This window comes from Oculina patagonica, chromosome 2 (genome assembly GCF_052425735.1).
Source record: "Oculina patagonica isolate OP01 chromosome 2, crgOcupat, whole genome shotgun sequence".
Lineage (NCBI taxonomy): Eukaryota > Metazoa > Cnidaria > Anthozoa > Scleractinia > Oculinidae > Oculina > Oculina patagonica.
The window spans coordinates 4,161,460-4,175,072 of NC_135759.1; the positions used below are offsets into that span (position 1 = coordinate 4,161,460).

The following is a 13,613-nucleotide window of genomic DNA, read 5'->3' on the forward strand; positions in this document are numbered from 1 at the left end:
TTAAAACTCATCCGTAAGTTAAATGAGTTGTTATTTTATTCTTTTCTTCTGTATTGCTAACTTGCATCATTTACGAGAATTTAATATAGAGCCAGCGTTACAATGCTTTTAAATAAATGCCCCTTACATTTACATAAGTTCAAATCAAACATTATTGCAAGCTATTATCTGAACTATCTATACCTCTAATAGGGATAAATTATACAATTGCTTTCTTCTGTTAGTTAATCTGTCTATACACATTATTTTCCAGCTTATTTTTGCTCAAATCTTTTTTAGTAAACTTAGTCTTTGTCTGCGTGTTTGTGTGTTGTTGTTTAAGTCCTAAGCACCTGACCTCTTTTAATATAACTGTTGTAAACGCTAAGGATGGCTGCCCAATCTCATTAGCCAATGGTGGTTATTTCGGGCACCATGTACGCATTTTATTTTATTCTTCCTTGTTTTGTAAATTTAATTTAATTTAGGGTAAAAAAAAATACATACACACTTATAACACACATGAAAAGCTGTTTGTGCATTAATAACCGTGTTCAAACTGAATTCGTTATAATTTACTAGTCGCAAGAAAAACAGCTATTAAAAGAGCGCAGATATAAACGGTTGTAACACTACGTTTAAGAAACATTCACATACGCAACGTAATTGCTGCATTTACGTTTACTTTCTGTTTGTGTTAGCTTTTATGGTACAAATAAAAGTTGTCAACATAGGAAAATTGCTCGTTTAGACGACTCGTCGCATAAAATGTGGCAGATATTGCGTCAGCATATGTGGTCCCCAATCTCCCACTGGGTACTGTGCGCGCGTATCTCTGCTACCCAAGGTTATAATGGCGCACTTAACTTTGAACTGCCGACTGTTGTGTCATCCACACGATCAAATATATTTGTCACATAAAAAATGCCCGTGTAAACCCTGCTTTTTTACTGAACTTGTTGTATACATTTCGCTATCTCGTCTCACAAATGACATGTGTCGTCAATGTCTTTTAAGCAGGCAGTGTCTGTCTGTCCACATACGTCAATCCATGCGGCGTTACTCAGTGGTGTTGGTTGGATGCAGTGGTTAGTTTGATTGACTCTGATTTCATAAGGCAGATATTGAGCTCTTGTCACCCCTCGTCTGCAAAAGAAAAAAAAACCAGATCCATTTAATATCACCTCATATAGCGGTGTTTTAACGGGCCATTTCCGAGTTAACTTTTGTTTCTGTATCAAAAGGAGTCCTCGTGAAGAACATTTCGCACGAAAATAACAAGTTAAGCCTGGTTTTCACCAGCGACGCAAGCACAGACGCAAGCATAACAGGTTTCATTTTACGGTGAAAACGGCCTCGACGCAAAGCACAGGAACCGTGTGAAAACTAAACACTGCATAAGCACAAGGAAATTTACTACGTCTGGCCGTGTCTGCCCAATATAAGCACGCGTTCCAGATTCCCCCGCGTTTGAGCATTTGAGCCTTGTAACGAGTAAACATCGTGTTCTTATGCTTGTGCTGATGATCACTAGGCACAAACTACTTATGCTTGCACTTCTGCTTGCGTCGTTAGTGAAAACCAGGCTTCAGCATTGCATGGAAATGATCGTGCATGCAGGTGAAACACATTTTTATATGAATAGTTTCTCACAAAGACTCGTTCTGACAGAGACGCAAAAAGCGACGCGGAAATTGCCTATTGACTTTGGTTTGTTTTACCACGCTCTTTCATGGTTTAAAAACCCGCGCCACTCACTCCGAAACCCAAAACCAAGACCAATAGTTACGTGGGGACGTGTATTTCCTTGGTTCATGTTTGTGATTGGCCATTTGTTATTTCTTTGGTGTTGATTTTACGATATCCAATTGTCTTTAATGCTGTTTCTTTTGCCAAAAACATATCCATATTCCTTATAGCCCTAGCCCTGAGGATCACTGTTTCTGCTAGTTCGGGGTAAACGTTATGGTGCACCTGGGAAGTTTGGAGAGCACTCAAGAAACTAGGGTTGCTCTCGCCTTCCAATTCTTTCGTGCTCTCCAAACGTCCCTCCTGCACCATAACTCGACAGTACACGCTAAAGCATGAACCAATGGACCATTTCCAAGTTACCCTTTGCCTCTGTTTCAAAACGAGTCTACGTGCGAAACCATTGAAATCAAAATGAGTTTTGGTTCTCATGAAAATGGACCTGTAGGTGAAACTGATTTTCATATGAATGGTTTCGCACGTAGACTCGTTTAAAAACAGAGGCAAAGAGAAACTCGGAAATGGTCCATTTTTAATTATTAGGATACATTTCGCATCAGATGACTGGCTTAGTGAGTCGTCCTTAATAAATTTAAATGTCTCGTGTTTGTTCTTGTTTTTGACCTTAAAAAAAAAAAAAAGAAATTACTCAGTGCTGTGCTAACCTCGAAACTTCGGCGCGAACAAGGCGTCCGTGTCTGGTGGCGTTGAGCGAAAATGTTGGATGCTGCAAAAAAAAAGATAGCAATTACGGCCTCTGTATTTTTTCCATTACCCTTATCTCTTTTACAGATGCCCATCAATTCAAGACACTACATTCACACAACAATAGTATTCATTAACTTTTGATACAGGTCTCTTCCGAATCACATAACAATACCTTGCATTCAATTTAATGTTTTCAAGTAATAATGGAATGAAGTGTGTTGATGAGAGAAGAACTCAGAAAAAAATTCCGAGTTCACAAATGGGAATTGAACCCACTACCTTCCGTACACTAGTCGGACGCAAGTTGGTACACTAGTCACGGCCTGTTTCACAAGTAGAATAAAATATTCGCGTCCGATTTGCTCGCCATTGTAAACGCCCATACACATTCCCCCGCTCATATTTTATCTACTACAAACAGTTGTAGTTATTAGGACCTCCCGCTTACCGTATACTTTTCTGGAGTCATTGAATGTAAGAACACCAGATTTCCTAAACTGTATGCAACAAATCGGTTGCCGTGGTAACTGTAAGGTTGTTCCACGTGGGGATGGCAACCAATGATGAGTTGAACACCGAGTGACGTCAGATGGTGAGCGACTTGTTTTTGAAGGTTGTTCATTCGAGGAGTGTATTGTCGGCCCCAGTGCGCCAGAACAACGATCACGTCCACGGCCTTTTCCTGAATAAAGAAACAAATTATTTTGTGGTTAATATAAGATACCAAACAGAGTCAAGTATTTTTTTAGCTTTCACAAGCTCAAGGAAGCATAATTAATGCAAAGAGTTATTTAATAAAACAAAAACGTGTTTAGGTTTGGAAAAACCACAACAAGAACGTTTCAGATCAAATTTGTTACCTTTAAATTTTCAAAAACGTTTCAAACGGATCTAACAAGATAAAACAACTAAATTTTTGATCGCCTTCTGCGGTCTTCTTCAGAGAAATGACTTTGCAAGAGTTATAGAATGCAAATATTTTCTGCATAATGTCATTGTTCGTTGCCACTTTAACCAGTGACGCATAAACCCTGGGGAATGGTGCTCTCAAGCCTGCGAATACAGCCGCCTCTCATTCGCTCAGCGAATGAGAGGCGGCTGTATTCGTAGGCTAGGTGCTTTCTCATTAACAGAGATTTTTGTCCGGGAATGAATGCAATGATTCCAGAAATAGCCTTTTGTCCTTGTTTTTCACGCCTGTTTCTAGAATGCTCGCGTAATTTGGGTGTATGTCGTGGCCAAAATTTAGTTGTAATAATAATAATAATAATAATAATAATAATAATATATTTTTAATAATAATAATAATAATAATAAATAATTTTTAAAGAGGAGGCTCCCGTCACATGAAGTGGTTTTCAGGGAGGTCCTCAAATAAAACTAATTACAAGGTCAAAAATCAAGTTAAAAAGGTAAAAATATACAATTACAAGTATAATGTTCTAAAAATTAAGAATAATGTTCTAAAAATAAAAAGCTAAAAGTACTTTGCTATTAAAAAGTTCGTAATTTTCTGTTTAAAAATGTCACACGGCATAGGTCTTTTTAAAACATCGGGTAAAGATGACCAATCGATAGTACATTTGTAGCTGGTGACTCTCTTTCCCCAGTCAGTTCTTATTTTTGGGAGTCTGGGCAGATAGCTGTTTCTTGTGCTGTAGCCGTGTGAATCGTTCATGGTCGTTTTGAAGATGTTAACATTTTCTGGAATGTCCCCTTTAATAGCGTTTTGTACAGCACAGCAGCGGTGTCCAAAGCGTCGACCAGCTAGCGGAATCCATTTGAGATGTTCGAGAGCTTCATTTGATGACATTTTGTTTCCCATAATTCTTTTAGCAAACCTGTTCTGAAAGGCTTGTAAGCGATCCATATCGGATTTCAAACCAGGTTGATCGCCCCAGACAACGTCATCATAGTCGAAATGAGGCAAAACTAGACCGTTGTAATAAGCAATGCGAGTCTTGTAATCAAGCATGTGACAGATTCGATTGACGGATATGCGATGACCTAGCCCCGGGGGGGGGGGGGGGGCACTCAAAAAAGTTTTATACGGGGAGGCTCCGCCCCAAGCTCTTACCCCTTACCCTTTTATATACCATTTTGACAGAAATTTTACCCCTTTCGTATACCTTTTACTGAAAAAAGGTACCCCTCTCATATACCTAAAAGACGTTACATAGCCTTAGAACAGGACGTTTTCTTGTCATTTTCATGCAGCGCTTAATAAATTAAAATAATACAGCCATAAAGTGGGTCTGTTCGAAATATTTTAATAACAGGCCTTTTAAAAAGCCTAAATGACGGATTTTCATACCCTTTCATATACCTAAACTTGTGAAATCGCTACCCTTTTATATACCTGAAGCCTGAAAAAGGTACCCCTTTCGGGCGGAGCCTCCCCGTATAGGCCATTATATGGAGTACCCTCCCCCCCCCCGGGGACCTAGCTTCTTGATCAAATTGCTTATATGGGGCCTCCAGGTCCATTTGTGCGTCCATTGTTATTCCAAGATATTTACATCATTGCACTCGTTCAACTTTTGCATTTTTCATTTGTAACTCGACATCATCAAATGACGACAGCTTGGTCTTACTCCCAGCAAGCATGAGCTGTGTCTTCTTCGCATTTATGGTCAATCGGTTTGCAGAGTACCACTCGCATATTTGGTTAAGTTCACGTGCTAAGATGGCTTGAAGCTCAACTGCAGTTGATGCGGCACAAGACAACACTGCGTCATCAGCATACAGGGTTACCCAAGCTTTTTCAACTGAATTTGACATATATGTTAAATAGCAAAGGGCCCAAAATACTCCCCTGTGGAACTCCGTGAGTGATAGCGCAGTAATCGGATAATCACCATTGATCAACACGCATTGCCGCCTTCCAACAAGGTATGACCTAAACCAGCTCACTGATTTCGAAGACAATCCAATAGACTCCAACTTGCCCAGGAGAACTTTGTGGTTTAACGAGTCAAATGCTTTCGAGATATCGAGAAACAGTAAACCCGTGACCTCCCCACTGTCCATAGATTCCAATACCCAGTTATTTATTTGAGCGATTGCTTGCTGAGTGCTGTGGCCACGCCTGAACCCATACTGATGTTTATACAGGTAGCCTAGCTGATCTAGATAAAGACTTAGCTGAGCGTGCACCACTCTTTCAATAACTTTGCTAATGGCTGGTAGCACGGAGATTGGGCGATAGTTTTGAACTTGCAGTTTATCATCATTCTTGTATAAAGGAGTAACGCGCGCCATTTTCCACAGAGCGGGAATTTTCCATCGGTTAGTGATTTGTTGACTAAATAGGATATTGAGGGAACTAATTCCTCGCCAGCATCTCTCAACAATCTCGCAGGGATTTTATCTAGACCGGCAGCCTTATTCTTCTCCAATGAGCGCAGAATCTTTTCAACAGCCTTGTGTTCAACCCGTTGTAAGTCCCATGCCTCTTTGTTCAAGTGCTGTTCGGGCTCAAATTTCGTCCAAGCATCCGAAGTGACGCGACTTATAATAAGTTGACTTGCGACTTTAGCGCCAATGGTCGCAAAGAATCTATTAAACTTTGTCGCGACTTCCTTTGGTTTTATCTTTTAACTTTTTAGATCTGTTTTAACCCTTTGACCCCCACATTTTCCTCAAAAAACGCGTTTTTTTAGCCGCTAAACTGAAATTTTGGTGCTATGGTCTGGAATTTACCTCAACGTTGCTAAAGAAGTACTTTTTCACACTTCAGCAACATTTTCATAAAGATTCTGTGTAAAAATGTAGAATATTTTACTTTGGTGCATGCGCATAAGCCGAAATTTGGACTCGTTTTTTTTTTTTTTTTTTTTTTTTTTTGTGCTGAACCGTTCCAAATTTTTTTTTTGCCCCTTTTGCTTCCTTTTTTTCTCGCTTTCTTATTCTCGTTACTTTCTACTCTTCATATCCTATCTTTTGGCCAAAAAAGTTTTGACATTATCAATGGAAAACCCTGAAAAGGGGACCTTGACCAATTACAGGTGTACTGGCCTCTTTAACAACGATTTTGCACCAAAAATGGATTTTGTTTTTCTTTGATTAGCTCTGTCAGAATGCAACTGATATTCAAAATGAACAGTCCTGTAGAAAGGTCAATTCAAGCTCTATCAGATTCTTATCACGAAATTCCACTGACGTGCTAATTAATGACGTCACAAGTGAATCAATGACTGCACCTCCAAATAGCGCCTGAATGCGCGTTTAGGAGTGAAAGGGTTAAACGTTTTTGAAAATTATGGATACAGATTGCTCCAGCAGTTTTACCTTTAAATTGTTTACGTCTTTTGTGGCAATTTCTTTCTGGTAAACAGCGGGTCCAGATTGGAACATCCTCCTTACTTCTGAACAGTTCTTAGATCTTCCGCCGCCCTGAGTTATACAGTAAGCTAGAACTCCAATCCTTAATGCCCCTGTTTCTAGGATAAGGGGAACCTAATATAAAAAGATAAGACACGACAGATCAAACTTATATGCTGTTTATCTATTTGCAAGTAAAAGGCAAACATTAGTGAGTGTCGAAAGTAATTCGCGTTTGCTTTGATTTTGCACAACTACGTTTAGTGATTGGCTTAATTTGCACTCTCTCAACCAATCAGAAGTTAAACCAAAACCAATCATGAATCGCCCACACACTTTTTCCCGCGCTTCGTGCCGGCTACCTGTGTTGCTTCAAGTTTTGATTGGTTCACTGGATTGTCTTTTTCGTGACCGGCTGGATTGATTGCTTTGGTTTCGGGTTTACGAAATTCAGTTAAAACCGTTCAATTAAAGCCTTGATTTGATTTCGTTTAAGGCTAGACGTCACGTGTAGCACAAGTTTCCATTCTTGGCACTGATTGTGTTAGGTGGGAAAGTTACATGTGAGAGCCTATGGCGTTCCGATGCCATATTGGTTTATTTTGTCTGACTGTTTTTTTTTTTTTCTAGTTCTACAACATTGCATGCAACAGTTTTAACGTGTGTCCACTGTCTGCAACACTGTAAGTAACGTCTGACGTAAATATCAAACTTAGACTTCTGGTCAGGCCGTTATAAAAGGGATGGGAAAAGGTGTCGTCACAGTAGTGTGGTAGGCACCAGTTAGGCTACTTTTGCGGGGAAATCTCATTCATGCGTGAAGTGGTGAAGGTAGTGCAGGAGGAGGAGTAGTTAACCCTTAAACTACCAACAACGCATATTAGCGTAAAAAATACCAGCAGTGATTAAAAAATCTGCAGCCTTCGCATATCTGGGCACATGATAGTAATCATCCCTTGTTCTGGCAAAGTGATTATTTTCATAGCTTTTAAAGCCAACTAACTGACTACAGCTCTAGATTTCCGTTATATATGGCTGTTTTTTCTGCAGCAAATCCGAAAATGCCCGTTTTTACTGCATAGAACAACAACAAAAAACATACATCTTTGCCTCCAATTTTTTTTAATGAAAAAGTAATTCCCAATCCAAAAGTGTACATTTGCAGCAAACTTCAAGCCTATTTCTTTCTGTTCACCAAGAAAAATTCTCATCAATCTTTCAGCAGACTGAGCAATAACCATTCGATTAGAGCAATGCTTGCAAACCTGCAATTTCCTTATTGGTGACCGAAAGGAATGCCTGGGTAAAACTGCCTTGTCGGCGAAATGCAAGTCCACCTACCTCTATTTCATACGTTTTTTATAAGTGTCGAGCCACCCAATCCTACCGGGAAAATACTGCACCGACTGCATTCTTTGGAAGTCAAAAGTTGTCCAAATTGCCTTGGCAGGTCTCGGAATCCATCCACAGAACGGCCAGAGAGACAATTTCATTCATGAACCGCCATGTTCCGATACAAATGTTTTTGGCGTTCCAATCATCGTCAAATCATCTCTCACCTCTGGTTTCTTTCAGAAGTTTGCCTCTACCCACCATGCTAGCTTAATGATGCCAGCCTGGGGGCTTCTGCAGTGGAAAATGACTCGGAAAAACACTTATAAACGAAAGTTTTGCCAGATTCGAGCCCGTGTGCTCGCTTATCAAAGAAGTAACGGCTGAATACTGACGTCACAATAAAAGTTTGAGCCCTTCTGAAAAAATCCCAGAAGCGTGGTATTTTAAGGGTTAAAGAATGGAATTGTGGTGCTGGCGGTAGTGGAGAAAGAAATGCAAACGTTTTTGCTTAGGATTAAGTTTAAAAGGGCTTTAATTGTTGAACTCACTCAAGTACAGCCTGCATAAAACTATTTTTCGAAAACAATGATTCCTGGAGTGGATAACTTTTGCAATAAGAAGTTCGCATAGTTACAGACTGAACAGTTCAGTGATTTCGAACCAATTGAACAGATGCCTCTATTAAACCGCTACTGTGACATCATTCATCCGAAATAAAGCAAAACCTGTCAAACCGGTTATACCATATAGAACATGACATCGTTGACAAACCTGGCAAACTGGTTATACGGTAATGAGATTTCACCGCATGTTATTCATGAGTCTATGACGTCACGCCCGCTAACGTATGTCAAATGACACCTGCAAATTAATGAGATTTCCCTTTCACTGATGACCCTCCCCTCTGAACCCCCCCCCACCCCCCAAGGAAAATTCCATTGCCGAAAACTACAGCTAGTGTTTTTCTGTCTGTTTTATTTTTTACCTGGTTAGAATTGTAAGGTCCATGTGTGACACCCACAGTCTTTATTCCGACTTCTTTTAGAGCATCGACTGTGTAATTCACGGGAAGGTCACCATAGTCGTTCAAATGGTTGTTTGCTAATGTCATGACATCAAATCCGGCAAATCTGTTGGTGGAAAATATTTACATAGTTTTAATATTTATGTCAGCCTCTTCCAGGTGTTCGGAATGTTAGTTGAAAAGAAGACCGAGGAACCGCGAATGCGGCCATGCGGCAAAAAAGAAAGAAACAAAAACAAAACAAAACAAAACAAGTCAAACAAACAAACAAACAAACAAACAAAAACGACCGAAGGCCTGGAACTCATATTTCGATGAAAGAGTACATGGCCATTTTATAGTTCACATGTTTCACACTGCAACTGAAATTTGGCAATACGGATTCTGACAGAAATACGCAAGGTTCTTTAGTTTTCTTTCGATCTTCTACATTAATTTAGGGATCACTTGTTTTCCACTGAAGAATCTGATCATTTTCTTCATTGTTGTTGCAATCTGGCAAAAGCAACTGTTAACGTCATTCCCTAGTATTGCATTACTCATTCCTACTGCGCATAATTTCACTCGTGATTAACACGCACACATAAAAATGGCGGCTTTTTCTTTATGTGCCAAAGAGTTAAATCGTCATTTGTTCGTATTAAAACGAGTATGGTGACCCAGCATTGTTTCCTCCTGTTTTACACTGAGTAATAACTTTCTTTCTGAAAATAAATATTGACCAATTGTAGAAAAAAATAAGAAAAAATAGTCGGAAACGTGAATTTAGCAAGCAATCGTGAAGATAATCATAATGGTATTATAAGGAATTATTGCGTATAAACAAGGCACTGTTGCTGCTAAGGCTCTGTCCACACAAACCGGGTAAATTTAAAAACGAAACAAATTAAAAACGCCGTATAAAATGTTTTCCGCCCACATTAACCCGAGTAAATTTGAAAACGATACGCTTTATCGCACGCAGAGTTATCCAGAGATCACATGAATATTTGACGTCACCGTTTTCAAAAAGTCCCGTTTCGCCCTTGTACACTACCCCACCTAGCCGGCCTTTTTAAATTTACCCTCTTTGGAGAGTGTTTTTGAAAAGTATCGTTTTCGGTGACCGAAAACGCCGTTTTAGTGTGGACGGTTGGCTTATCCGGTGAAAAAAAGACGCATTTTCAAATTAACCCGCGTTAGTGTGGACAGGGCCTTAAAGTTGCCTTACTTTGCGTTACAGGTTACGTAATTGTCATTCTTAGTTATCGACCGTAGCGTTAAAAAACGTGAGAGTGTGTTTTTCACCTGTGGGAAAAAGTGATGTGAAATATTATACACCAACCTTAAAGCTGAGGAGCTTTGCTTTTCTGCGTCCAGGAAAATAAGTTTAGCACCATTGTTTTTTTTGGATAACGCTCTTTTAGGAACAAAGGGAGACTCCAGGTTTCCAAACGCGATGTCAGCTTCTCTGATGTAACGCGTCACCTTACTCAAGGTGTCTTTGTAGCTGTAAAGGTGCTGCTTGACATCGGAGCGAACTGGGTCCGAGAAATTGATATCTCCGGCAAATACTAGGCTAACCGAATCTGCAAATATAAACCACAGGCTTACCATTTTTTGTGCTGTCACAGGTCGCCAAGATACCCCACTGCTTTTAAGCTATTTTAAGCTTCCTAATTAAGCGTATATATAGTACTGAAAATCAGGTAAAAATGTCCACACACTTTATGTCTGTTTGTTTAAGAGCAGTTTTTTTGAGTTCACGTTTTCGACTGCCTTTTAGCGTATGATTATTTACACAAGGCTTGCAACTTAAAGAACAAAAACTTTGCTACCTCTTTGCTCACATTTCGCCAAATAACTGCATTTCCTCGATTCACTTTCATCGGAGCTCCCGGTCGCATAACTTTGTTTTTCTTATCCCGATCCACGATTTAAGTTAAATATTCCCCCCCCCCCTTTCAACTTTCATGTCTTTTTTCCTTTGTTTTTTTTTTCCTTTCGAATTCTGTCACGACGTGACCTCCGATTCAAAATGTTAAGCCCCTTTTCAGGAATCAGATCGTGAAAGTCTAAGTCGAGAAAATAAAACACATAACATCGAGGGCAAGGTCGAAAAATGTTGATAGATTATTACAACGTCTGAATGACTTCAAATGAAAGCAGGTCGTGAACAGCATAAAAATTGAAGGGCCGAAAAAAAATGTCACGTTGTGTCTCATCTGTTAACAGTCCGTCAACATTTTTTATGGCCCTTCAATTTTTATGCTGTTCACGACCTGCTTTTATTCGAAGTCGTTGTCATAATCTAGCAACATTTTTCGACCTTGCCCTCGATGTTATGTGTTTTATTTTCTCTAGTTAGACTTTCACGATCTGATTTCTGAAAAAGGGCTTAACAAGGCAGTAACTAAAATCGGCAAAATCTTGAAAATTCAACGTGCTGCCAGCACGATTTGACCTGAAAGTGAAAATTCAAGATGTTAAAAATTTAACATCTTGCCGCAAGATTTTGAATTTTCACGATTTTGTAGCTCATTATTTGATAATTTGAATACACTAGCTGAGCTGCCTCAGGAGCATTTGATGATAGAAATCTAAAACTCATCAACTTAAGCCACCCACCTCACATAAAGCATCTAACACCTAAAGTAAGTATCACTTTACCTTTATCTGCCTCTTTAGTGGCAACGGCGAATAATGTTGTGAAAAGAATTGACAAAATAAAAACTGTTTTTGTATTAGAAGTCATGGTTGTTAAAAAAATGTTTTTAAAAGATATCACCTTTAACCCGTACCTGCAACACACAGCAGAAGAAATGCCCTGTAAGTCAGAAGGACAGGTTCCTAACAGGTTTGGTAAACTTGAAATCTGATTGGCTGCCCACTGTCACGCACCTACTAACGATCGATAGAAAGCCCTTGGAGTACGCCAGCGCCGGTTTTTCTTGCATTAGGCAAGTAAAAAAAAAAAAATGTTTCTCGTCCCCGCCCGCTTCGTTTTTTGGGGCTGCCTCTCTTTCTTTATTATTTTTTATTGGAAAAGTTGGAACGAACAAAAACCAACAATCGTTACTCTCACTTTGTAGGTAGTAAGACATGGCTTTTGTCTGGGTTTTAATACGAACTCAGGCCAAAATTTTAAATCCTTGGTACGCTAGGTCCGTACTGGATAGGTCAATTACCTTGCAGGATTTATTTTGCGAGTTCACTTCTGGAGAATTTGACGATGGAGAAAAAAACATCGATGTTCGAACAACACAGGTAAGGAATGCAACGAAATAATAAATAAAAAATAACAAAAAAAGCGCCCGCCCGCTTTCTTTTTTATAGAAATCCGGATGAGAAACATTTGTTTTTTTCCACTTGGCCTTATCGCCGGAAGGTATTAAACAAAATCGTCAATAAATTATTTTTGTAAGGAGAATAAGAAAAGGCAGCACTTTTATTTAAAGACATAGCGATGCCAGGTAACGGTGTGAATGCAGTGCCAATCAACATGGTGTACATCACCTCTGAAAATTTTTTACGCTCGCCGAGCCGAACACTGGAATGTTTTTGAAGAGCGTGGCAGAATCGACACCAATTCAAATAGCAAGTAATACACATTGAAAAGCTAGTCCGTAGCTTTTATTTTTCGGGCCATTCACTCACTTACTCACACACTCTCTCATCCTCTTCGCTCTAGTAGTGGAGCGTAATTTTAGGCTGCACAGCAATGGGCCATTGCACACTCCAAACTCAGTGTAGAATTCGCATGAAATTCAGAGCATTATTTTGATTTCCCCTTCTCGAACTCATGAGTAATGCACCAGGTTAAAACAAAGAAAATCGTAACCGTGAAGGAGGTTTGGATACCCTATCTTAATTAGCATAGTTTTTTTAAAGATTTTATTTCTCCGTTTACTCCGTAGATTTTGTTTCGATTGAGAAGATATATCAAACACTCGAGACAATGTTTCATCGGCTATCCAAACACCTCGAATTTCGTCAAAAATACTCCGCTGCGTGTCGTATTATCAACTCTCATCTCGGTGTTTGGATGCATGTCCCGATGAAACCGGTCGCTCTAAAACGCAGACCACGCAGACTGCAGACTGCAGACCGTGCAAACTGAGCATTTTTTTACAGTGCGTTTCACAAAACTTTTGACAAACGGTTTCCGAAGTTCGTTTGAAATTCGTGAAGTTCGCTACGAACTTCAGTGGGAATTTCATTACGTAGTTGTCAATCAAATGAGGAACTTCGAAGTGAAATTGTGAACTTGAATTTCACGTGAATTTGGCAGACTTGGCAGGTTGAGAGGTTGAGAAGAAGTTTGCTCCAGTTCGTTTAATTTGGTAAAATAAATCCGTTCACAGCGCAAGGAAAAGCAATTTAAAGTCCAGTTAGGCAGGAAATCATCGAAAGTTGGCCTCAAGGACAAAAAAATTATTTTATTTAGGTCCTAGCTTATTGAGTTTTCTTCTACTGTCACTCTGTAAACATTGGCGGGAACATTGTTAGTTATAGC

General features: G+C 39.5%; 1 protein-coding gene across 1 annotated transcript; it reads right to left on the reverse strand.

Moving 5' to 3' along the window:
- Nucleotides 1-718: 718 nt before the first annotated feature.
- On the reverse strand, nt 719-11,852 carry LOC144637722 (capsule biosynthesis protein CapA-like). The gene is made up of 7 exons (XM_078496800.1): nt 11,768-11,852; nt 10,443-10,686; nt 9,080-9,224; nt 6,727-6,894; nt 2,885-3,118; nt 2,394-2,455; nt 719-1,125 (listed from the first exon to the last, which is right to left on the reverse strand). Exons 1-7 carry the CDS (start codon nt 11,850-11,852, stop codon nt 963-965), a joined length of 1,101 nt encoding a protein of 366 aa, XP_078352926.1. The 3' UTR covers nt 719-962.
- Nucleotides 11,853-13,613: the final 1,761 nt, after the last annotated feature.